We start from the raw sequence: 26,145 nt of genomic DNA, 5'->3' as shown, positions 1-26,145 counted from the left end.
GTAGTAAGACATCAGCTTTAAAATTAAAAGACACCATTAAATTAGGTGCATTCTGTGTAGTTTCAATTTGTGTTGGTTTCAGGGGTCAGGTCAGTAGTCCTCAATCATGGGCCTTCAGTAAAGTGAACGGTGGGAGGTACTGGGCAACTGCCCTGCCTCTTTTATCTTAATTGCCTTTTTCACATATCAAATCAAATCTTTTTTTTCATCCACATGTTGCTGTTCCATCTGGCCAACGAAAGAATGAAAATAAAATAACCACTAGGCAAACATAGACGGCTGAAAAGCACCATTTTGCATTTTTTGTAAAAACATACAGACTACACCACACAACACAGCATTCATTTGTGATGTAGAATACAGCATGATACATTAAAACGGAGGTTTGGCACAATATACACATTAGGCAGAATTTGTAGCCTCCAAAACAGCTGCAGTGCTTCCTTTAGTCTTTCCTATTGCACTATCCTGTCTGCTGCTGTAAATGCATACTTCCCCGCTGAGGGATTAATAAAGGATTATATTATTTTATTTTATCTTTAGTAGAGGATAAACACCATTCTTCCAAAACATTCCCGTTTGGTCTTTTGATGAAGGTTGCGGAGAGCACTCCACAATCTCCCACAGATATTCAACTGGGTTGAGATCTGGTGAAAATGAGGGCCATAGCATATCATTTTCATACTCATCAAGCCATTCAGCAATCACCCTCCTGCCCTGTATGGAAGCATCTGCATTTGTTGTTTCTTATTTATCTAGGTCTGCCCTTTAACTTCCCTCCTGTTTATAAATAAGAATGAATCATCTTTCAATTAACTCTAGTCATGCATCACAACCGGCTTTGGTCTTGCTTGCCTCTTCTCAATAAAATATTATTAACATATTTCCAATCAGGTGATTTTTGCAACTTTTAAACTCACTGGCCCATTGAATAATTGACAGCATGATTGATTAAATATAGTGTAGCTAGTGGTGATATATAAAAAAAAAACAATCATACCAAGGACCCAGAGCTATTTAAATGGTATTGTTGACCATGTCTGTGTGATGGTAATACTGATGTAGATGCAGTCCAGGATGCAAATATCAACCCCAAAAAAGACACCAGAAACACAAACACATTTTAACATTTTTATTATTAAAATATTCACCTACAAAATGGCCTATAAACACTATTTACAGAGTAGCGAGCAGTGACGCCTGCTAAGACACAGAGAAAGATATTTATATACACACAGAAAATACTGTGCACCATTGTCAGAGGAGGAGATGAATTTATGGGGTGTGGAGAAAACATACATTTCCCATCGTCTTTATAAGGAGATCACGGGGCTGGTATAAGGAAAAGATTGGGAACGCTCTACAGTTATTTCCCTGAGGGACAAACCTGCAGCTGAATCACAAATAATAAAAAAAAACCTCTCCTAATGTGTCAGCATGGACATGGAAATGAGGTATATAAGGTCTGTGATGCAGCACAGCAGACTGCTTACCATTAATATTTGCATACGTATGCTTTTGTAAGTCATCATTTTCCATTTGACTGATTGAAGTCCTTTCGTGAAGCACGGAGCTACAAACACAGCTCTCAGGAATGAACAAATACAACCTTATTTTCAGATGAATGACGATCTGTTTCTAAAATGTTACAGTGGGTTCTGACAGGGTTTCTCAGCACAAACATGACCATAATCAGTTACTTCAAGTAGATTATAAACACCAAAATTGAAGTTCACATGATGGCGATGACAGCCCTTTCATCGGTATCCAAGTGCTCTAGAAAAAAATAAAAATAAAATACTAATTTTTTAGGATCATTTAGGAAAATCTTGTGATCTTCTATAGTAGCAGTGCGTTTACATGGTTGGAGGAAACATTTCACCACAAGAAATATATCATTATGTTGATTGTGTTAAAGAAAACAAACCTTTATTGTTGTCTGTTTGTTCTTCTGACTGTTAAGAAAGTCAATATTAGCGGGTGAAAAGAATTGCATCGGTTTATTTGCTAAAAAACAACTTCAACACTGCTCAGGCGGCTTTTTCAACTTACTCTGCGTTTTCTTGGGAAGCATCGGTTCACAAATCTCTCGGTAACAAACATCCTGCTGTACTTTATACGTCCTTTTGTACCTGCGAAGAATAAAAACACACTTATAGATGTCGGAACGTCACACGTGTCATGATGAGTCTGAGCATGTGAGGCCAGAACAGGAGATCTGATATGACTTACAGGTAGTGGCACACTCCACCCTCCCAGACAGGCACACTCTTGGTTTCGGAGTAGAGGCGGGTGCAGGGGTGTGGCACTCGCTGGCACACTGCAAACAGCAGTCACACAACATGAGGTATGAAGGTTTTAAAGTACTGTCAGCGAGGGGAAAAGTCTGCTGGATAGTTTAGGAGTCATGTGGGATGGAGCTGGGCCCTGCTCTCGGGGCTGATGGATGGTTTTAGGAAAGGAATGTTTAAACAGTCTGACGCTGGATGTTTAGGTGAAGAAAAGGACTCAAGAGGGGCGAGGGTGCGTCCAGTGTCTCCTCACACACGGCTTCATCAACATCTAATTATTAGTGAAATAAAACTGGGGAGGGGGATCAGGGATTAGGCTGGATGTCAGAGAATGTACTCCCGCCGTTAGTGTGGAAAACAATTTCTTTTAAAGACACTTTTGGTAAGATGACTGATTGCATTGTAGACGTCTGCTATGACTTTTCTCACTCATAACAGTTATACTTTTTGACTTATTAAGTTTTAAAAAGCAATCCCATAGACATCCATTTATATCTCAGCCAATGGATCCAGTGCAAAGTCCACTGATGTTTCAAAATATTCATTATCGCAGACTGATTAACTGTATATGCATGTCAGCTTACTATAATGACAATAAGGTCAATACGTGTTCATATCATAATAAAGTTGTCCAAAATGCTAATAAGTATGAATGCACACAGCAATCACACACATTTCCTCCTGGAACTCATAACATTTTGTCTTGTTTTTTATAAGGACTGTGATGTCTGCAACTGTGTTAAACTATCTGAATACCTAGAGAGCAATAAAGACTCTGATAGAGTGCAATATTGTTGGTAAAAACTCTTGTTAAGGTTGTTTTTACAGGAGGTTCTGGACGTCCTATTAACTTTTGATTCAAGGAAAATGTGATTCAAGCAGCTAATTGCTTTTCATAGAGGAGGAGACACCAATGATCTGAATAATCATCTGTGTACATTCCTGTTGAGCAAGAAATTACATTTCATTCATGCTCCTAAGTTAAAATTGTATCTATACATTAATGGCAGCATATAATCAACTACTTTTATAAATGTAAACACATGTTGATCATTACATGATCATGATCATTAACTTCAATAAGGCAGTGGACACTGTAAATAATGCGTTCCTACTGGCTGGTAGACGTTTCCTCCAGGCAGCTGGCAGTTTCCCATTCACAGTCTGTCAGAGGTGCATTTAATACAAGCTGGCGGCTTGAATTCATAACGGTACAGTATATCTTAAAAATGAATGAGTATGTACATGGGAAGATTCTAGATTTGGACTGTTGAGGGATTTGTTTTCATTTAAAGGAATAAGGCTTCTCTTATGAGGACACAAACGTTCTTCATTAATAATATATGAAATTGTTTTTACAGTTACAATCTAATTTTATGGGTTTTTTTTTTTTTTTAGTTGTTTGAGCCCTCAAGAATTTTGCTGAGGATTTACCAATGAGACACGGCAAAGACAGAGTAAATATCAAAAGATAGAGTAAAATCAGAACAAAGAGAGATATTGTCCACAGAGCAGCATACATACGGCCCCCACAGCATTCAAAAGAAACACTGAGTTGTAAATGTAACACTGGCTCCCTGAAAAAAAAGGGAAGGAAAGTGGTGCAGTGCAAATAATGTGGTGCTTTGTGGCTTCTCTGACACTGTATTCATGTTGTACATTCATGCCCCTAAGCCTTAAAGTTAACCAAGCCATTCATAAATGTCAGTGGGGTCAACTGTCAGCAGAGCGTGTTTCCTGCTTTTAAGAAACCAGAGGTCTATACATAGCTCGGCATGTATGTCAGTTTACATGACGAAATGCAAATCTAACATAGATCCCGCTGTAAGTTCACACCATGAGATGCTACAGTTACATTGAGAGAAAGCAGAATTACAACCCTTTGGTGACACATGGACAGGACAGTAAATCCTGCATTAGACATCCAGACAGCTGGTGATCGGACATCTTTAATCAAAATGTCTTTGGAGAAACAGGTATACACCTACTACGCTAATTCAATGCCTTTTAGAAAAAAAATCGAAAGGAGGTTGTATTGTTTTCACTTGAAATAGCATTGTGTTATCCATCCATTTTCAACATCATGTATCTTGTTCAGGGTGACTGGGCACTTGGGCTGATCCCAGCAAGCATTTATAGAGTTTCCAATCCAGCTGACCAACATTTTTAAGACAGGGAGAACATGCCAACTCCACACAGAAACAGAGTTTCTCGCTGTGAGGCAACAATGGTAATCACTGAGCCACTGTGCCGCCAAACACTGAAATGTCCTTGTTACGATTGGGCCACTGGTAAAATACTAAGGACTCCGGCTGTACTTCAGTTTGGAGAGGGGTCTTTAGCCATGCTAGCTACGTGGCTCCAGGGACGGCAATGTCTGCCTCTTGGTTGGTCCGCCACTTTGATCTGGACTGAAATATCTCAACAACTGTTGGAAGGATTCCTGTGAAATTTAGTACAAACTTTCATGTCCTCCTCAGGTTAAATTATTATTCACTTTGGTGATGCCCTGACTTTTTATCTCGCTCCATCATCTGGTCAAAATCTTTGTTTGTCCTATTCTTTGGTGTATTTCCACCTGACTCAGCTGTACTTTGTATTTAATGCTAATTAGCAAATGAACATTCTCATTTATTTGTATTCGTATATTTTTAACTGAAAGTATAAATGATACGTCATTTTTTACATATATATTTTTTTTTAACAGCAAAGCCACAATTGTTCTGTTTATGTACATGTTTTTATTTCACACTTGCAAATACGCGTGTTTCCCATGCCAATGAAGCCCCTTTGAATTGAAGTGAATTGAATGTAACATTACACAGGTATGTTAGCATGCTGATTTTAGCATTTAGCTCAAAGCACCACTGTGCTGCAGTACAGCTTCACAGAACTGCTGTAGAGTTTAAGCTTATTATGAGGAGCAGCCTACTTTCACTGAACCGCCCCCCCCCCTGTGTGTATGTGTATGTGTGGAGAGGAAGCACATAAACTTACACAGTTCACACTGTCTGCCCTTGAACCCCGCTGCGCAGTCGCAGATGAAGGAGTCGCCTCCGTTCGCACACGTACCCCCGTTCTGGCAGGGCAGACTGCGGCAGTCCTGCGGCAACTCTAAAAGACAACAGCTGCCATCAACATCCGCAGTACAGAAAGAGAATGGGTCTCAAGTTTCAGGCCCACTACTCCACATTATCTACAGCTGATACCATGTGTTGATAGCCTCTAGCTCTTACACCACTTCCCCCTTTCTTTCCCCCCTTTCTTTATTGACAATCCGCTTTCCTGAATGTTACATCTTTGTCTGTCAAGGTCAGCATCCTCATTGACATTTCAATCACAGCGCTTGGAAAACATACATACCACCAACGATAAATAACGCCTAAAGACTAATAAGTAGTCTCTGTCCAACAGGACATCTCATGTGTGTGCACACAAGCTGGGATCCATTACAAGGGCAGATGTGCCACCTACCAGGCTTCGTTCTTAAACCTTCTTCTTGAATCTCTAGTGCGAGGCTGATTTTGTTCGTTGTTTCTTCCATCTTCTCTAATCTAATTGGCGGGTCAGGTTCTGCAAGGCAAAAACATTTCCTGTCATGAATCGGCGTGAAAAGACTTGCATTGCTCAGCCTGGAACAATGAAACAGGACATACTATTGATTTGACAAAATGGTTAAAATCATGTTACGACATCACAGGCGTAACATCATTAAAAGGGGCAGAACAATCCTAGAAAGGAAGCGTATTCTCAGGAGCGCAAGATAACATCTGTAAAACAGTTCTTCTGTTCAGGCTATAGGCTATAAACGTCTGCACTGGGACACATTAAGTTACGAAAAAGTGAAGATACATTGCAAAAAAAAGTTTATTGCTGAAAGTTATTGTTTTTTGACTTGTTTCACTTTATCAAAAGTTGCTAGATGAAGCGACCGTGTGTCAGGTAACATGGGTCTGTTTGTGTGATAGCAGAGAGTCCAGTTTACATTAGAGGACCAGGCCATGGTTAGGACCATATGGTTATAAGACCATGCTTTAAGTTATTCCATCTGCATCAAGATAAGCAAATATGATTACTCTTTCATGGTTTTACATCCTGAGCAAATCAGAACCATTTCAATACATGGGTGTAGCATGTTATTTTAATAGATGTCGGAGAATGTAATAATGTCCTGCTGAATTAATCTGGCTTTAGAAGTCACATGGTTGCCTCTACTTGCACTTACTAGTACGATGTCGAATGGCTTTTCGGGGCAAGTGACTGAACCTGGCTGTTATCTTTCCCCTTCTGTCAATGAGTTCTGTGTATCTGCAACAGAGAAAACGGATTGTTTATCATCGACGGCTGAATCACCAGATGGAACCAAAGTCTTTTTTATGACCATTTAATAATCATCAACACTCTACGTGTACCTGGGCAATTCCTCCGAGTTCTCTGTTTCTGTTGTGCCTCCCAGGACCTGAGGCTGAGATGGTGGAAGTCTGACTCCAACCTGAGTCCCCTGTCCAGTCCCGGTCGGCCTCTCTCTTCTCCCTGATCTTGCCTCCATTGGCACTGGGTCAAAGGAAATGTATACAGAATTTGTTTTGACATTCAGGTGTTTGTAATCATTTGAAATTGGATAGATTCAGTGAAGCCAAATTGTAAATTTGAGCTTAATAGTTTATGTTGTATCCCAAAAATTCTACCTACAATAGCGTCCACAATAGCCGGGCATGGCATCAACATTGTCAACACAAGAGAAAACATTTCTACAGCAGGCTTTCATGGTACAAAGCGATGCAAGTGTGATACTGAAATGTTCTTTGGAAACATGTTCATATAAATGAGAGGGTGATAAGAAGCTATTTTCCTCAAACACAGGCACTCACAGGTAGTGAAGGCTAAGTGCTGAGGTATGCTGTGGATGTGTTCCTGCCCTGTGTTTCTGACGGACGTGAGAGCCACATAGTAGTTCTGTCCTGGCGTCAGTTCCCGCAGAGTATACGATCCTAATTTCCAATTCGGCAGGAAGCGGCTCCTGGTATTCAACCCTCGGGTCACGTTGACCACAAAGCCATCTGGGACATTTCTCGGGTGGCGGCTCCAGGTGATCAGTGCAGAGTTAGTGGTCACATGTGACAGGGAGAGGTTCTGTGGGGGAAGAGGCCCTGAGGGAAAAACACGGATGGTTAACATTAATAACCTTAATAATGTAATATGTTCTCAAATTTTCTTTGCTTAATATTGCTTTATTCTTATTATCAATAGGTTATAGAACATTTATTAACTCTTTACACATAATTATTGTAGTACGTTTACAGATGTTCATAAATGTATCAATGAACACTTGCAGGCTACATTTAAATATGCTTACAATTACATTTAAGTGTGTTAGGATTTAGCATTCACTGACTGTTAAATAATAAACGCTTGAATTTTTATAGGGGAGGCAGTTACAGAAAAGACATGGCGTGAAGGTTAAGTGTACTTTTTAGTTGACTGATAGCCACACAATTGTGCTGATTAAATAAGCAAAATAAATGCTGACTGCATTTCCACAATGTATGAAATGTAATAACAGGGTTAATTCTAATATATACATTCTGTCTTGTTATTATTAACTTAATAAGTAATACATACTTGACTGCTGAATATGTAACCTACTTGTCCAGAATTGCAGCGGTCCAGCTGAGTGGCTGGTGGAGGGAAACTCATCTGGTCCGACTCCACTTTGAGTCAACACGTCCACTGTGTACATCTGACCAGGGAGTAATGAACTGGGAAACAGAAAGAGGCACACAAAACATTGCACTACAGCAACAAGCATTATACCTGACCTCATCATCCTCTTAACTCAGCCTCGAAACAGTGATGAAATACTGCCCTCTAGTGGTTGAAAGGTATATTACTATAAGCCATTCAAAGTGCAGCACCATTTAGTGGACACATACGAAGCCGCAGGTCTGTGCAATAAAGTGAGATCCTGGGTTATCAGCGTTCTTTAGCAGCACAGTGCAGAACCTGACCTGAAGGTGTGCTCAGTGGTGCTCATGTTGAGCACGGCGGTGCGAGCCTCACTCCCATCTGAAGGTAACAGAGACACGTGCACCCTGCTGACTGCTGCATGACGAGCTGCCTGAACCAGCCAGCTCAGCCACACCTGAGAGGAGGACACGTTGACCACCTGCAGCTGCTCCACCTGCCGAGGTCCTAGCACAGAAACACACACACACACACTCACACATGAAAACTGCAAGCATGCATTCAAACTCATGTGAATATGCAGAGAGAAACACTTTCCAGGAAAGTTTCTCACTACTACTACAGCCAAGAGTGTGCTCACTGGTGCGTATTAGTGCGGTGGCAGGCTGGCTGATGTCGTTGCTGTTGGTGTTGCGTTTGATGGAGAAGGTGGAGATGTTGTACAGAAGGCCGGGCACCAGGCCTCGCATGACGTGGGTGGACTTCTGCCTGTCCAGGAGGTCTGACTTGCGATTGCTCCGGCCCAGGGGACCGTAAGTGACGACGAACCCGCTGACCAGGCTGTGTGAGGGCTCTGGCTCATCCCAGCGTAGCTCCACCTCGTTCTCCTCCACGCGCAAAACATGGAGACCAGAGGGAGGCAGCAGGTCTGGGAACAGTGGCAACCTTACATGTCAAATCCATACATTAAATAATTACAGAGTTGTCTTTGCAATGCAGAGGATGAGCCACAGAGTATGGGCTGACAAATGACAAGCTGATTGAGTGATGCAGTTTGGTGTGTCCTTTCAATTACTGACCTTTCTCACAGTCTTTGCCTGTGTGTCCTGTTTTGCAAACACAGTTGTAGTTCCCTCTCCTGTCACTCCTGCAGAGGCCACGGTTTCCACAAGGTTGCAGTACACATGGGTTCTCCACTTGGGGGCGACAAAGACAAGCAGTCAGTGCAATATGGTTCATGTCAGAAGTTGAGTGAATTAGCTTTTAACATCAATGAAACAGACATGTGAGGCAGTGCAAAGTCACTTACACATCTGGCACTGGTCCCCAAAGAAACCATCTTTGCATGCGCACACATAAGTCCGTCTGTAACCCCGACACACACCTCCATTTAGACAGGGGTTGGAGTCGCACCCGTCCTGCTCTGCACACACATGTTTATGGAAGAATTTCAGTGCTTATAAAATAATTATGATAGTAATATAATAATGTAACAGGGTGAAAGAATACTTTACCTAGTTCACAGCTCTGGCCTTTGAAGCCTGGTGGACAATGACACAAGTAGGAGCCAGGCTGGTCCTCGCATGTCCCCCCGTGCTTGCAGGGTTCCGACAGGCATTCATTTATGTCTTAAGGGAGACAAAACACACACATATATACACAGGAGCTACACCTGTCTGCAGGTGCTCTGAATTTCAGCATTTAATATTAGAAGGTTTGGATCAGGCTTTACCTGTCTGACAGCGCTTTCCACTGTAGCCATCATCACACTCACACTGGTAGGATCCAACGTGGTTCCGACATGTACCGCCATGAAGACAAGGCTGTGATAGGCATTCATTGATCTCTGTAATGATGGGAATTAAGAAATCAGTCTAAATCAACAGCAACATCAACCTAAAACATTTTAAATGGTTGTAATAACTGGCATTCTATTTCTTAGGACTTTTCAGGGGTCATTAAAAGGCAGTTTTTGTGTGTCCATGTGTATGTTACAGACCCTCGCAAATGGGTGGCTGGCTCCAGTCTCCCTGAATACCACAGATGCTCTGGGTGGCTCTGGGCACAGACATGAAGCCTGAGTGGCATAGATACACAGCCATGGAGCCTGGTGTTGTTGAGGAGAACTGGATCTCGGCGTGCTTCACTTGTGGAGGCAGCCCACAGCCCAGCTCTGAAATACAAAACGCGTTGATAATGTCAGCATGGCTGCATAGTAACACAAGCTCACAAACACTGGGGCTTAAATGAGCTCATCCAGGACAGACTAATGGCAACAGAGGTGTTTTCCATCCAGGCTCTCTGTTTTTGTCATCCTAAAATTACCTCCAGCATGCTGTTAGAGTGTGTAGACATGAATCACCAGGTCTAGTCATGTCTTACTTTATATAGCTTATGCAGTCGTTCTATATCTGTAAATGTGGGGCCTCCAGTGCAGCAACACTGCTAAGATTATCTTCAGACAGTATCTCTACACTTAACAGCTCAGGATATCCTCCGACCGTGCCAATCTTAGATTAGTCAACAATCTACTAAAGTCAACATCGTACAAACCTCAGCATCGGAGCGAGATTCTGACATTATTGCGTGGTGACACACAGTCTGCTTACCTGCGGAGGGTTGTGCCGAGCTCCTGCTTATTTCACAGTGTCTGCCGCTGAAGGCCTCAGTGCATTCACATTTGTACTTCCCTATGTAGTGAAAACATGTCCCCCCATTCAGACAGGGGCTGGAGGCACAGGGGTCTGGCTTCCCTGAAAGAAAACATAAACACCGAGAACTATTGATAAAGAGAAAAAAAAGGAAAAAAGCTACTTCTAAAAGAACTTCTGAAAGAGAGGCAGTGGAAGATCTGAGAGTTCTCGTTGCAGTGGCTGATATAGGAAGGTGCTAGGTTATGTAAGGCTTTATAAACAAGTAAAAGGACTTTAAAATCGGTTCTAAAAGATAAAGGTAGCCGGTGCGGTGTCGCGAGCAGTGGGGTAACATGATCTATGTTTTTTTTTTGCATTATTCGTAGTCCTGACTGCAGCATTTTGATTCAACTATAATTTCCATAAAGACTTTTTAGGAGCCCGGTGAGAAGAGAGTTCTCATAATTTAAGTGACAAAGCATGTATCTGCCTTTCAGCAGCTTTGTGAGTTAAAAATAAAATTTTGGTGAAGTTTTTGTGATCTTGAAATAGCAAATAAAATTCAGATCAGAGTCTAAAACCTCTCCCAGATCTGTAACTTGTCTGTCAGTCTACTTTTTTATCATACAAGGATCTCATTTAGTTTTACAAAAATGTTACCCATCCAAATATTTACATCAATGAGACAAGAAATAAGAGCATTCAAAGAACTGTGGGGGGGGTCTGATGATTAGATTTCTTATGGTACATTTCTACACATGTACATGTATATAACAGTTTGTGCACTGGGCACAAAATGTTTTGAATATTACCTGTGGCGGGCACTCACCCACTTCACAGTGTTTTCCAGTGAATCTGTATGGACACACACATCTGTAGCTCCCTGCCTCTTCCTTACAGGAGCCTCCGTTGCGGCAGGGACCAGAAGCACAGGTATTGAGTCTAACTGGAAAGAGACAGGCAGTAGGGAATCCTTGAAGTGGAGAACACTCTAGCTTTCAATCACACAAAATAAATCTGTTCCAGTGAGTTGCCATTCAAGTCATAATTCAGAAAAAGAGCTCATAACTCAGTCATAAATCCAAATTATCATAAGCCTTTCTGGATTGTAATATTTCAAGCAGCATTACGAGTAATGGCATGTTTCCTGGTGCATTAAAGCTGGATTTGAGTAATAACACACAAGTCTGAGGGATGTTTTGATGAAGGCACAGTTCTTATGTTCATGTGAAGGTATGCTTCTAGTGTTTTTATCATTTATAGTTACCTTTTTCACAGTGCTTCCCCCAGTATCCGTATTTGCATTCGCAGGTGTAGCCTCCGTCCCGCTCATAGCAGTAGCCCCCATTCAGACACGGAGAGGAGTCGCAGACCGATCGGGGCTGTACTGAAAAACACACACCGATACTTGACTGTGTTCCATTGCACTGGGAAACGGTAAACCTCTTTAATTTTACTCCAGCACATAGCCTTGGGCCAACCTTTAAAAAACACAGATTATTTGCCATTTTCTGATTGGATTAAATACAAAATCTCCTCAGAGCACTCAACAACAGCATAAATCATTTTGAAATGTCTCTCCACGTCGTAAATGCAACCTGCAAATGTGACCATTCCTTTTGAAATAGAAAGTGACACTTGTCAAGACCAGTGTGTTTGAAAATGGGTTTGTCGCTATAGAAACCGGCTGCTCATGCAGTGACACATAGCTGCAAAGTGCCGTGTTGTTGGGTTGGTGCCTGAGGCTCTTACCATAGGGGTAGAAGTCCTTATGATCTAGCTCTGCTCCACTAGTCTGACATGTACACAGGTAGGTCCCTCCGTATTCCAAACAGGGACCCCCATCAGGACACGGCCTGCTGTTACTGCACGGCGTCTGAGTTACTTCTGAGAGGAAAGTTATTGGGAAAGACAAGTTCACAAATTTAGGAAAAAAATGGCTTCTGGTTTGATATATTTGTGATCTTACAGCGGACTCCAATGTTTTTTTCACATTCATCAAAGCTCTCGTGAGACACCTGATAGGATTATACGTATCATACCCACCAAACTGACAGTAGAGTCCTGTGTAGCCTGAAGGGCATTCACAAGTCCCATTGCTGTCCACACAGACACCCCCATTCTGGCAAAGACATTCCTCTGCAGACACAGGAAGAGAGAGAGAGTGCATGTGTGTGTGTGTGTGTGTGTGTGTGAGAGAGAGAGGCTCAAATATTCAAATCTGGAAAGTTTGCTCGAGCTTCTTGAAAGCAAGTACTTACATTATGTTAAGTTTTCAGTTTAAGTGTAAACATAGGCAGAAGATATAAACGGTCAACATGTGCACCACATGCTGAACGTCTTTCATCTGCTATACTGTAAACGATGTATTGATTCGCTGTCATTTCTCTTCCCCTAATCTTTTTCTAACAAAGTTCACAGGAGCAGAGGATTACCAGTCAGCACGCTGCACATCCGCTCCGTACAAATTGTAAGAATGGTTTTATTTTCCTCTCCCTCCTAATTGCAGCAGTGGATCAAAGGACGTGGCCGTATCACAGCTAAATGGCTCCCCTTTGAAGTCCCGGGAGCTCGGTGGAGGGTATTATTTTTCTGATGATATGGAGCATATTTTGTGCACAAAATGTATGGCCCAGAGGGCAATTAATGGATAGCTAATTTGCGAGAGACACTTTTCATGGGCCACCTGTGCGGCCCGGGCCCCTTTGATCTGAGAGCCTGATTAGGCACTTCTGAGTCCCACTACTTTCTCTTCCTTGGAGGATCGTGCTCCTTTTTCCACTGTGCTTTCCAAGTGAGCCAGGCAGGAAAGTATTTGGGAGATTTAAGAGAGCCTATATAAGCACTGATAGTTATTTCAGCTCAAGGGTGAGAAGTAGCATGCATTTGCAATAGCTCAAATGCTATTAAAGAGCTTTTGGTGGGGGGCGGGGGAAGAAAAAACTTGCAACAACTGCTATCAGAGGGTGACACTAACCTCTCATGGGAGCCTGAATTAGCTTTAAATGGCTCACTAGTTATTTCCTAAATATAATATAAATATAATATAATACAGATGTTAAACCTAATGTAAAACGACTTAATATGCATTTATGAAAGGAAGGCATGAAGCATTAGCTGAGGATGATAGTGTTTTACATATTTTGTGTTCAAATTGCCCTATGGTTATGCAAGCAGCAGCTGTGCTTGAAACTATAGCGTGGTGCAATGGCCAACTTCCAGAAAAGCAAGTAGCGGTGTGGAAGCATGCATATTTCAACAGCTCTGTCTGAAGAAATGACCTGAATACCAAAGACCAGCTTTGACTCATAAAGAGGCCTTTTCAAGTCTAGACAAAGCACTTCCTCTTGTTGGTAAACTAATAAAATGTGCTATAAAACAATTATTCACAACATCAAGCGACTGGTTCCCGTAGTAAACTGGGCGAGGCCGTGTCAGTTTTGATAATTACATTAATCTATCATCACAAGCAGCCTCTTCCAGGGCAGGGCTCCAAATTCCTGTGGGATAGCACAGCTCCTCTTTAAATGCCCCAGTCTGCTCTGTACCTGCCCAGCTGCCTGCAGTAAGCGTACAATACCTTCACACTTGTCACCATAGAAGCCCGGAGCACATGTACAGTTGTGGATTCCCGTGCTGGTGTATTCACAAATCTGGTGCTTCTTGCAGTCTTCCTCTTCACACGGGGCTGCATATGGAAAAGCACGACAGGCTGAGGTGAGAGGATCAAACTCTATGTGAAATTTTTTTTGGCAAAGCTCAAGCTGTAGCTGTACTTGCTTTTACCTGTTTGGTTTTCTGCCTCAGTTGAATTGACCTGGAGCACCAATACCTCTGAGAGAGGAAGATAAGACAGAGCTTAAAGGTTTGGATTCATCCAAATAACATATTTCTGGTGGTAATTAGCCATGCAGGTTTGGAGATACCTGTCTCTGAGATATATGCTGTCACCCCAATACAATGGAGGTGAATGAAATTTAGTCACAGCAAGATGTCTTTCCAGAGAGAGTGCCCCTGTTTCCCTCCCTATCAATCCATATACATTGCTTTCAACACTTTTTACAAAAGAAATAGTCCCAATGAAAACAGTTCACAGTGAAATTCCATTTACCTCCATTGTATTGGGGTGGCAGCAGAAATGTCAGTGGCAAAACCTGTACAAATAAATGGCGAGATACCACTAACCAGAGGTAATTGAGAAATATATGAAAAGTGTGTAATAATAACAGTCTGATCAACTATTATTCGTAATAGAAATTGTAGTACAGAGATGCCAAAGATATGTTTTCTATAATTTAGAAACAGTGTAAGCATTACATAGTTTGTCCACCAAAGAGCACTGACAGGTTTATTATTCAGCAGTTCTTTAATAGCCAAATTTAAGAGATTTTTATCAGAAATGTTGGTTTATATCACGCATTTATGCTATGTATGAATAAAATCAGAATATTGGCCAATATTGTTATCAGATTTATTTTTCTTATTTGAGTGAACCGACCCTTCAAACTAGCCTTGAGCAGATAGTAACAGGCTAAAACAGACACATCCTTTATTAGACTTATCTGCAGTGAGGTGGACGGACAAACAGAAAAACAAAATGTGCATATGCCACAATCCTCAGTCAAGATTTGTGACCCTATTAAATACTATAAAGGCATTTTTCTTGGTAAGAGCAGATAAAGAATGTGAGTATGATGAAAACGTTTGCAGTGGCAAAATAGCTGAAATTCTTAATAGAAGTTGGTGTAACGACAGAACCAGCTCACTTAAACAAAGTTCAAAGCCATAAACACTAATTTTGCTGTCAAAGAGGTATGATAGGTTTCCCTTTGTGCTCGTCCAAGTTGGAGAAATGCTACATTACAGGAAGCCAAACAGAAAGGCAAAAAGACGACTTACAAACTGTGTAAACATTTTCTATCGTAAACCATTTTTCCAAACATGCTTTTCTGGCAGAATTCAAGTTGAATTCAAGTCACCTGTCTCGCAGAGCATTCCAGTATAGGCAGCGGGACAAATACAGGTGAAGTTGTTCACCTGATCGATGCACTCTCCTCCATTCAGACAGGGCTGCGACCCGCATTCGTTTATGTCTGGAGGATGCACAACAAAGAAAGTTTATGTGCTGTCGATTCAGTTTCTCATTAAGATTTTTCAATCTTCACATGGAAAAGCAAGAGGTCGTCGTCTTGAGCTGGATTGAGACTACTGAACTTCCCTTCTGAAAGCATAGAGTTTCATTGACCAGGTGTCTGGTATTAAGAGTAATCCCTTCTCATGTAGATACAAGGATTCGGGAACTGTGCAGGGCCTGATCATTTAATTCCCTATTGGGTTCACGTTTCATCAAGAATCAATCACAAGAGGAGCCAGATTAGTAAAGGCCTTTCCGGAAACCGACCTGACTTCAGTGAACTTCCTCACTGTGGTTCATTGCTACATTGTGTGACCCAAGAAAAAAAATTGAAAATGAATTCAACCATAACCCCAACTTGGACCCATTTGTCTAGGTAGACTGGGAAACTCTTTGGACAAAAACATCTGCCAAATGACTGTGTTTGATGTAGAAAGCAGCAGAAAATATTTCCTCTGGAGGGAGATGCCTACTTTCCCCCAAACTGTGAAAAACCCTGCTCACCTGTCTCACACAGGACACCAGTGTAGCCCGGTTCACACACACAGGTGAAATTGCCAGTGCCTTGTACACACAGCGCGTTGTTGAGGCACGGTCCGTCTTTGCACTCGTCAATGTCTGGAACACACACAAACACACACACACATGGGGACAGGGAGACACGTTATGGAATATTTACTCAGCTGATTAATATATCCGCCACACTGCTCCCCTCACTCTGCAAGTATGTGCTGCTGGCTGTGAAAGGTATTAGAAGAGGTTTGATACATGTCCACAGGCTGGACTGTGGGAATAGGCACAGGAGCTCCTGAGAGGCTGGACCAAGATATTCTAAATACTTTTTTTTGTGTGTGGAAAGTGCTTAATGAGGCACAGAAATACTTTAATTAATCAGAGTTTTTCCAGGTCTTCAGCCTATTTAGTGCATGCAGGGTAGAAGAAGTGAGGATTTTTATTTAGATCAACTTCACTATTGTGTAAAATGAGCAACGAGCTGAAATGAGCAATTTCCACATGATTCTACAGAAAGTATTCTACAAAGAAGAAATAAAAAATGTAATTGTAACCACATTATATACCAGCTTTGAGTCAATGTGTCCTCTGTACCTGTTTCACATTGAATCCCAGTGTACCCAGGAGGACACTGACAGATGAAACTATTAATCTGGTCTTCGCAAGTCCCTCCGTTCTGGCAAGGATACGAGGCACACTCATCGACATCTACAGAGACAGGGAGGAATACAAAGGAGGTAGTGTGACTCTTTTAATTAGAAGAAAACATCTGGCCAAGGTAAGTTAGTAAGGTAATGTCCGAGGAGAATGCAACAGAAGCTGATACAAGCATTAAGGACATATCCGGGTGTCTCTTTGGCAAGTCAGGCGAATTCTAGTATGTTTGGGTTTTTTTTACAAGTTGACATTATTGATAGATAGGTATTCATGCCTATCTACCTGAGCACAGTGTGCAGTGTGTGTCAAGTAGGAAGTGGTGTCAACCATAACTCACCAATCTGGCACCGCCGGCCAGTGAAGCCAGCCAAGCAGGAGCAAGTGAAGGAGGGGTTGCCTGTAATGCAGTCGTCGATGCACTGGCCTCCGTTCAGACATGGTCGCAGGTGCGGGCACACTGATGCTGTAGAAAGAGGTCAATGTAACAGGAATCCCGGAAGCAAGTATTAAGAAGTAGAGGAACTAATCTCTTAGAGGGTCTTACCAGAGTTATTGCAGCCACCCACTTCCACATTTGCATCATCTATACGGAAGACCCATCTGCCTGGATAGCCCACGTTGGTGGTTCCCTCGACGTTCACCACATCGGCCGTGCGGGAGCCGGGGATGTTGAAATAGCGATTGCCGTCACCAGCATTGAAACCTGCCTGGGAAGAGAGTAACAAGGAGGCAGACATCACAAAGGATCGCTGAATTAGAGTTTAGACACCCCCTCACAAATCTTCACAGGACGCAGATCATACTGTACATTCCACCATGAGCAAATAACCGTGTGATCTTACCTGCGCTGCTATCCCTCCCAGCCCGGCCAGGTTTCCTCCGCTGCTGGCATGCATGCCTGTGGTCCAAGTGATATTATTGTACTGGAATATAGTGAAGGAAAGCTCTCCATCTGTAATAAGCACCACTTGGAAAGTATTTACCTGCATAGAGAAGAACAGGCTCGGTTAAACCATTTCCTGATTTCCACGAAATCTGGTAATAATGCATGCATCTGACAGAACTCATATCAATGGTACAGATTCTTAAATCTCAGTCAAGCTAGACACATAATAGACTCCTGTGGGCCTGTGGTTGAGGCAGATTCATAATTACCATTAGAATAAAACCCAACTGATGTGCTTTCTAACCACATATTATATCCAAATTCTAACCAGTAACAACAAGGCTATTTCCTGGGACTTTGAGATTATCTAGGCCAGCGGTTCCCAGTATGAATCAGAGCTGTTTACGCAGTAACTACATGGTAGTGGGAGAGCTGTACAGTCCAGTGTGAGTTTATACCGGTGTGAGGGAGTTGCCTCCAAAGAAAGTAACTTGAAGCCAGGTAGCGATGAGGACCCATGTTGCGTTGAAGTTGGGGAAATCGGAAAAGTACGTCTTGACGTCACCCGAGGCCCTCCTCAGGATGGAGGGCTCCCGGCTCTCTCTGTAGAAGACTCTCCCTGCTCGACGGTTGTCCACATCAGCCCAGAACGGTGCCACAACCCTTCTGTCCCCAGCGATTGGAAAAGCCACAGGCGTGAACTGAGACACCTCCCTCAGGAAAGATACCAGGCCATTGTTGTTAACCTGGGGAGGAAAGAGTTGGAGTTAAGAGTCTCTGGATACATTAATCATACAATGATATATTGTGTTGAGCCACTGTGAGTTGTTTGTAGGATGAGGCGGGTTTAGAGAGGAAGTGCTAAGGAGAAGAGGCGAAGGTGGACAAACAGAGGTAGTCTAACCTCACGGGGCAAACGGCAGCATGGGGCAGCGGACGCTCCCATAACGGATGTTTGCGCTTCTCATGTAGCAAACAGACGCTACCTTTATTCCGTGAAATTACAGCAGCTGAGAAAACCAGGTTTCTGCTGCTCACGCACCTGCAAAGTCATCACAGCAGGAAGGACGTTCACACTCTTTAAATCCACAGATGGGTGCCAACAGCAAAGTAACCCCAAATGAATGAACCCGTCCTCCCCTCGTGTGCATTGCAGCTATGTACTGTAGCATGGTCAAAAATCAACTTCCTAAAAGATCAACTTTAAAAGCTAAATGATGATGGTGCATTGCTGAAGCAAAATAAACCATCAATGACTTTCACTCTCAAAGGTGAAAATTTGGCTGGTTTTCTCTGTTTCTCTTATATTATTGCAAATTGTATATCTCTGGATTCTGCACTTCTGGTCAGACCAATTGGCAACGTGAAGACAATTCAAATGGGGATTTTTTTTTTTTTTTACCATTTTTGACATTTTATAGATGAAGCACCAAAAATAACTGACAGATTTATAATATAATATAAAAATAAACATTTCGTTGTTACAATAAAACCTGTCTTATACTGTGTTATATGGCTGACATGTTAGGAAACAGTTGTTTATTTACACATCCAGTAGAGAGCACAGAGAAACATCAGCCTTCATGTAGAGATGTGTTCTGTCCACCTGGAAAATGTAAGTACCAACAACTCCAGGGATAAATATCTGACTCTTCAGCTGCTAAAGGGTCCACTATGTCCACCAGCTAGTCGCTAACTTTGTCTGCTGCTTGGTGCTGGCCAGGTAGTGTACAGTTGGTTTATCGGAGAAAAAAACAGTGATTGTTATAGGTCATAAAACCAAAACAATGAGCTTAAAGACACTAAAAAAACTCTTTAGAGCTGAGGGGGGTGGCAAGTTTGCTTGATAATTCTCTGTGGGATCATAACTACAAGCGACCACTTCCACATTCAAGTCATTTGATCCATTGTTAATATAAAAATAATGATTAGTGAAGCTTTAAGCTGCAGTTTGAAAAATAGATTCCAAAATTAAGCAACAAAAGAGCAACAGTAAGGACTGCAAGCTGAAAGCCACAGAACCAAGACAAAATGTGACAAATGTTTGTGTTTTGCAAAATGTTTCTTTGCCATGGTGCTAGATAAAACTTCTGAGAAGAGGTAAAGATTATTGATATAAGACAGATCAGGTGTACAGGAAGTAAACGAGGGATGTTTTGGGGCAGGGCGGAGGATATTTAGGGGAGAACGTTTTTAAAATGTAATTAAAATGCCTCTAGAGGAGAAGAATAATTAATTGATAGATTCTAAAATAGCACTTAGCAATGTGGTAAATTGTTATGTCAATGATAGATTATTAAGTAGAATTTAGGAAGAGAGTCACATCACAAACAGTATGTGGTGTCCAACCAGCCACCGCACTGACTTTTGAACCTTCTAAGAAACAAGCTGCTGAAGCTGAGTGGAGAGGAAAGTTATACAGGCTGAAGGACTGAATCCCCATGAAAGGCCTTCATTCATTCATACATCATCTCTGCATATTATCAACAAGGGGAGATTCTTCCCACCATGGCACCTATCCTGTTTCTCCTAAGCGCCGGCGTGAACTTTGCCTCTCTGCGTTCAAGCCAAGTGGCATGTGACAGTGACAAAGCAACGTCAGATGGCTCGGCTTTGCTCCCTGCATGTATGAAAACCATAATTTGAAGGACTTTGCTGTAAAAACAGGAGAGGAAGTTTTGTTTGGCACGGCACAGGGGCTAAGTTAATTGCCCGACCACAGTCTTCCCCTCTGCATCAGCGTGATGTGGTGAGAACGTGGCTGATGTGGGGAAACTGCAGGGGCAGGGCCCGGGGGTCAGCCAGAGCGCCATCTGATACCGGGAGAAAAACAAGAGCGAGGGCACAGGGCTGGATGAATGGAGGGATGTACATGAATTACAAATCTCCCACACCCACATACCCACTAATGAGAGACCTGTGGTGGCAGTGGTCTGGAAGTCACCCATCTTACAGCAAAATTAGTGTAGGAAATCATGCTGAACACTAAATAGAGTTTATACTCCAATACTGGAATATGTTTAATCGCCTAATCCAATCTCTTGTAGCATCTGGAACTGTTTAAACAAGTGTATTTCTTACTTGTTAAGGTTTTTTAGGGGACTACTTTGACATGGCAGTGGCCTTAGAGGAATTTAAACTGAACTTGGGACCTTTTTCTTTGCTTCATATCACATACTTCTCTTCCTCTCATGGATTTCAACCAGGCTATAACTAGCACAGACATCCAGTGAAGGGTGGTTATGCATCACACTTCTGTGCGAGAGTGAATGGGTTCAGAGCTGCCTTGTGTTATGCTGTAACATGACCAAGGTCAGAATCGCAGGGGAGAGAGGTGCGATCAGTCAACCTTGTAAGAAGCATCGCTCTCCCCATATTTCTTTCTCTCTTTCTCAAAATGGTGCCACTCCACTTCACAACTCCCGTGTTATTTTTTGGGAATTCTTTGCCGGATACATCCAGGATTTTGCTTGGGTGGCTTTCTTTAGAGCCAAGCAATTTATGGACTAAAATAAACTTTCATCTGGCTTAAGTCAAGCCAAAGCAAACCCCTGAATGAAAAAGGTGCCCATGGACATCAACTCAGGAAAACATTAGTTTTCCTTGTCAAAAACAGAGGTTTCACAGTTACAAGCTTGTCCAATTATTTGACGAAACCAAAGGAAGTGACTACAGTCTGACCGTCTGTGCGCTTGGCCTGTCTCCTTAGCCCGGGCTCACCTTTATCTCCAAATAGTTTAGATTGAGGCAATAAATCCTGCCTGGAACAGTGTGGTAGGACTCTAATACAACTTCCATGGTGCAAGTGATGTGGAGACTTGGTATAAAAAAATGTGAGTTTACTGTTTCACTGGTCTGTATAATGTAGGATAACTGAATTTATGATCAGTTTAAAATAGCCCACTTCCAGTTACAAAAATATTGTGTACTGATGTTACTGATGATGTAGTAATGTTGTAAATAAAGAAAGGTAAGAGGGGAATTGATTGTAAAGGGCATGAAGTGAAAGTGAAAAGCCAAACTAGGTGGACATGCTGCACAAAGAAACATCCATGTGTAATAGCATGGTAAACCTGAAAATGAACCTGCAATTGAATACATTAAAATAAAGATAGAGGCTTAAAGATTCAATTGAATAATTCTATATTTTGGGAAATATGCTTATTTGCTTTCTTGCTGAGAGTTAGATGATGTACCAGACTATTTCTTGGCCGGGTTCAGTGACTTTCTTGAGTCTTGTCGTCACTGTGAGCTTAACAGGCAACCAGCGGAGGAAGTCACTGCGCCCGGCCAAGAAACTCCCGTAAAAACCACAACTTGTTGTTTTTACACAAACAAGCTTCCAGTGTTTACCATCGTCTGGCTGTAGCTTCATATTTAATCGACAGACATGAGAGTGGTATCCATCTCCTCATCTAACTCTCCTCAAGAAAGCGAATAAGCGCATCTCCCCAACTGTTCCCTTAAAGAGCATCATTTACTTTAAGACTTTAAGGCTTAAAGTGTCTGCAGACATATCTTGTCCGTGGTGGAGGAGCTGTTCCTAACATCACTCAGCCCATCTCTCATCCTGCCCATGTATATAAAAAGCACCCGTGCAGAGTACAAAGAATAAAACTCGATGCACACATCTTTGGGCCATACATAGCGGTGAGTGAAAGTGAGTGAATGAAATTGCACAAACTCCAAAGTGTTGAAGCTCCTCAGAAGAGCAGATGAGCACTAGCAGATGTGCAATCTGTGAAGAGTGCCGTTACACTGTAGCACGTTCTTGGCAGGATCCTCTCAAAAATATATCGGACTTTTGTTTAAATGTAGTTTATTTCTAATTACAGACCAATGCCACATTATCTTGTACATTTTAATACTATGAATAACACGTTTCACCGTATAAACGTACACAACGAGCCCTAGAAAGTCTTTCCACTGTCTGTGAGTTTATCTATCTACAATAAAAGCCTTTGATCATAACCATCTATTCTCACATCTGCTTTTAAACTTGTGTTCTTTCCTCTCTGACCTTGGATATCTCCCTTCATGTTCTTTACACTGGCCATCCGTAAGAGTAGTTAATCCGTGAACTGCATTGTTTGGAAGCCCCTAAGACGCTTTGCAGATACATCTGTGTTCTGTTAAAGTGATTGGTCATTTCTCAGATAAAGCAGCTGGACAGTTCCAGGGGGAAGACCCCTGCCATGTTATCTGAGGCGTGGGAGGAGGGAAGGGGGGAACCTGGAGGAGGAGGAGGAGGAGGAGGAGGAGAGATCCCAGCAACATGTGAAAACTCCCAGACACAAACCATAACAGAGGGACAGCCTGGTTACCAGGAGGCAGAAGTGGGACTGGAGCGGGACCAAGTCAGGGGGGACCCATGTTTGTAAAGGGATTTGTAGGGTCTGTTGATGGGACATTAGAGACCTCTGTAACCAAGTATCACATGGCGGTGGTAGAGTTGATCAGCAACTGCTAAAAATAAAAGCCTTGCTTCAGGAAGGGACATAGGCTGATAGTTTAACAGGATCTGCTGTGAGGGGTTTCAAGGTATGTGTTCTGCTAAGCAGAATCAGTTATGATAATAAAGTAAGACAGCACCCACAAAGCATCTAAAACCAGTTTGGTTCTCCAGCTTCCATGTGACGGCGGCCCAGAGGCATGGAACATGTCCTGGAAGAAACTATTCATACAAATTTAGCCCCTTAGCACTCACTGAAATATTAACGGTTCAAAGCAGCTCTCTGGTGGCAGAGATCACCATGTGGCCGGTGCGCTTTGCAGCAGATGTTTAATGGATTCAGGTGAGGCATTCAAAATGAGCGTGACTGTAATTTCAAGTGCCTGTCACAATCTGTTATGCCTTGCGTGACTGCAGAATTGCAGCCCAATGAGATGCAGAGTGAGCTGCAGGATATCACATCGCAACTAACGCAGCACATTTCAGAGTGTGGCGTGCGCAGATTTCTCTATCAGATGATAATTCAATCTAAGATCAACAAGCCAAGCAACAGTGACTTGTCTTGTCTTGTCTTGTCTAATTTGGCTATTGTGTATCAGTATTATTACAGGAGAGGTGATGTACTGGAATTCAGCTGTGTTTCCCGCGAGAAACACAATCTGGCAGCAATTGTGATACACAGAAGCTCCAGACTGCTGAGTTTATAACTCTTCAGAGAGACACTCAAACACTGAACTTTGTCACAGTCTGTGCACTGTGTGTAGATGCAAAAGAGTTTTAAGAATGTCTTCATTGGGAGACTGACCTCACTCCCTTGGCACAGACGCCTAGATTAGAAAGACGACCTTTGACCTTGCCCATTGTTGCCATGGTTCCTCAGCTTCCCCTTGCCCATGCATTGAACAGGGAGGAGGCAGGCGGGGCTCAGAGCAAGGAGGAGGGGATTTCGGAGAGCGAGCGGCGGATGCATAACCACAACAGGTGGTGTTGATTTAAGGGAGTTCTGCCTTTCCATGCGCTGGAACTGAACCCAATACATGACAAAGGCAGATCAAAGTGTGTTTCACTGTGGTGCGCGAAAATCCTTGTCAAACCATTCAGCTTCCTCCCACGAGCACTGTTTCTCTCTCTCTCTCTCTCCGGCGTGCATATTTTCCCCCCACTCTCTCTGAAAAAGAACTGCTCACAGATGCTCCGCGGCAACAGTGAGAACACAAACTGTCATTTCCTTTAGCAGCTAACTGTAGACTTATTAGAACAGGGCTTACCACTGTTCTGCTAATAGTTTCTCTCTCAGAGCCCTCAAGAGTGCGAGGAGGGCAGATGTAAAGAGAGGAGAATGTCATGGGGGATTATGATTCCACCCACGGGGGGGAAAACACGATATTCTACAAATGAGGTTACACACCAGAGCTTGTGAGCGCACACAAACATATACAAACTCTCAAAGGGCACAGCAATGTAGTGTTTGGCTATGTGCCAAATCTCATCTCCCTGAGGCTCTTATACAATCCACACCATGTCAGTTTCAATTGCCAACTACCAAGTGCATGCACACATACATACACGCTGACACATAAAGACATAAACACACATCAGTGAAAACACACTGCTCTGTACTCACATAGAGTCCCGTGTGCCTGTCTCCAAAGAAGGGGAAAGCAACAGAGATCTCCACTAGCCTGGAGCCTCCGTCGTCCTGAGCGATGGTCTGGGAGTCCCCCTTGTCCTGGCCAAAGGGGTAGAAGTCCTCTAGGGGCACGGCGGGTTCCACCCCAGGCAGCAGGTCCAGGGAGAGCAGGGTGCAGAAGCAGGGCAGCAGGGCTCGCAGCACCAACACCATGGCCTCAGCCACCCAGGGATGGAGCTGACAGCAGGCACCGCGGAGGGGAGGGAGGAGCACACACACCTGAGGCAACAAGAGCAGAGCAGAACAGGACAAGACCGTACGTTCCTCCTCTCAACCACAGCCGTCTGAATCCTCCCCTGACTGCTCTCTCTGGCTCTGCCTCTTCCTCTCCTCACTTGTCCTTCAGTAGTGAACTGGGCTTCTTGTGTGAGACAGGGGAATACTGTAGATTCCTTGCATTCTGCTTGCTGCTGGGTACTGCATGAGCTGCACTCTGTCTCACTGAAACGAAACGAGGGAAGGAATGAAAGAGGGGGAGCAGCGTGATTCAGCTGAGATGTTTTTTTTGTTTTTTTTTTGTGAACAATCCAGCGATTTGGTCCCTGATGGTCAGCTAAGAAATATCCTCAATAAAAGCTCTATTCTGCCTGCCAAAGGAGTTCTTTCAGTTTTGGCCCCACCTCCCCCACAGGGATTCACTACCTTGCATAATTAGCTCCTTGCAGCCAATAGCCGAGAAGAGGCCGGTAACTGGATAACCACTGGGCGGATCTATGATAATCAAAGGGCTGCTTTAAAGAAACTCTGACAAGATTTTCCCCTTTCAGTGAAACTCCTACTATGTACAGTTACCAAGGCATGCAAGGTTACACAGTGAGAAGACATGCATGTGCACTGTTGTGAAAATGCAACACTGTACAGTTAATAAGGAACTGAAATGAAAGAAAGAGCAAAGAGGAGTTACTGGCTTCTTAAGATACTCACACACGGTAGATGCATGTGTGGATGAAAACACACAAACACACGGAGGACGCAACATACTTGTGGTTTCTAATCAGCAAAAGGAAGACCACATATTAGCTAAAGATTTTAGGGCTGTGAAGGATTACAGAAGGCTCGCCAGTGAAACCTTCAAGGAATGATGATCCCCGCAGACCTTGGAGTCTGCAGCGATCGCTGAAAGAAAACACTGGAGACAGCACTGGCAACAGAGAGCGAAGGTCATTCTCTCACCCACAACACTAAATCCACAAAGGCTTTTAAT

General features: G+C 42.9%; 1 protein-coding gene across 1 annotated transcript; it reads right to left on the bottom strand.

The window, feature by feature from the left end:
* Positions 1–1,117: 1,117 nt before the first annotated feature.
* Positions 1,118–25,094, bottom strand: sned1 (sushi, nidogen and EGF-like domains 1). The gene is made up of 32 exons (XM_070909123.1): positions 24,876–25,094; positions 18,258–18,545; positions 17,756–17,896; positions 17,458–17,620; positions 17,251–17,376; positions 16,851–16,964; positions 16,248–16,361; positions 15,589–15,702; positions 14,396–14,443; positions 14,190–14,297; positions 12,656–12,748; positions 12,362–12,496; positions 11,877–11,996; positions 11,439–11,555; positions 10,586–10,729; positions 9,976–10,149; positions 9,709–9,822; positions 9,491–9,604; positions 9,286–9,399; positions 9,056–9,172; positions 8,617–8,904; positions 8,300–8,483; positions 7,938–8,050; positions 7,163–7,441; positions 6,704–6,845; positions 6,517–6,599; positions 5,766–5,864; positions 5,289–5,405; positions 2,233–2,320; positions 2,053–2,132; positions 1,928–1,951; positions 1,118–1,776 (listed from the first exon to the last, which is right to left on the bottom strand). The coding sequence occupies exons 1-32, from the start codon at positions 25,092–25,094 to the stop codon at positions 1,733–1,735; spliced, it is 4,218 nt and encodes a 1,405-aa protein (XP_070765224.1). The 3' UTR covers positions 1,118–1,732.
* Between the last annotated feature and the right edge of the window lie 1,051 nt (positions 25,095–26,145).

Source organism: Enoplosus armatus, chromosome 7 (genome assembly GCF_043641665.1).
Source record: "Enoplosus armatus isolate fEnoArm2 chromosome 7, fEnoArm2.hap1, whole genome shotgun sequence".
NCBI lineage: Eukaryota > Metazoa > Chordata > Actinopteri > Centrarchiformes > Enoplosidae > Enoplosus > Enoplosus armatus.
Note: the sequence above shows the minus strand (reverse complement) of the source record. Positions and strands in the feature narration are given on the sequence as shown.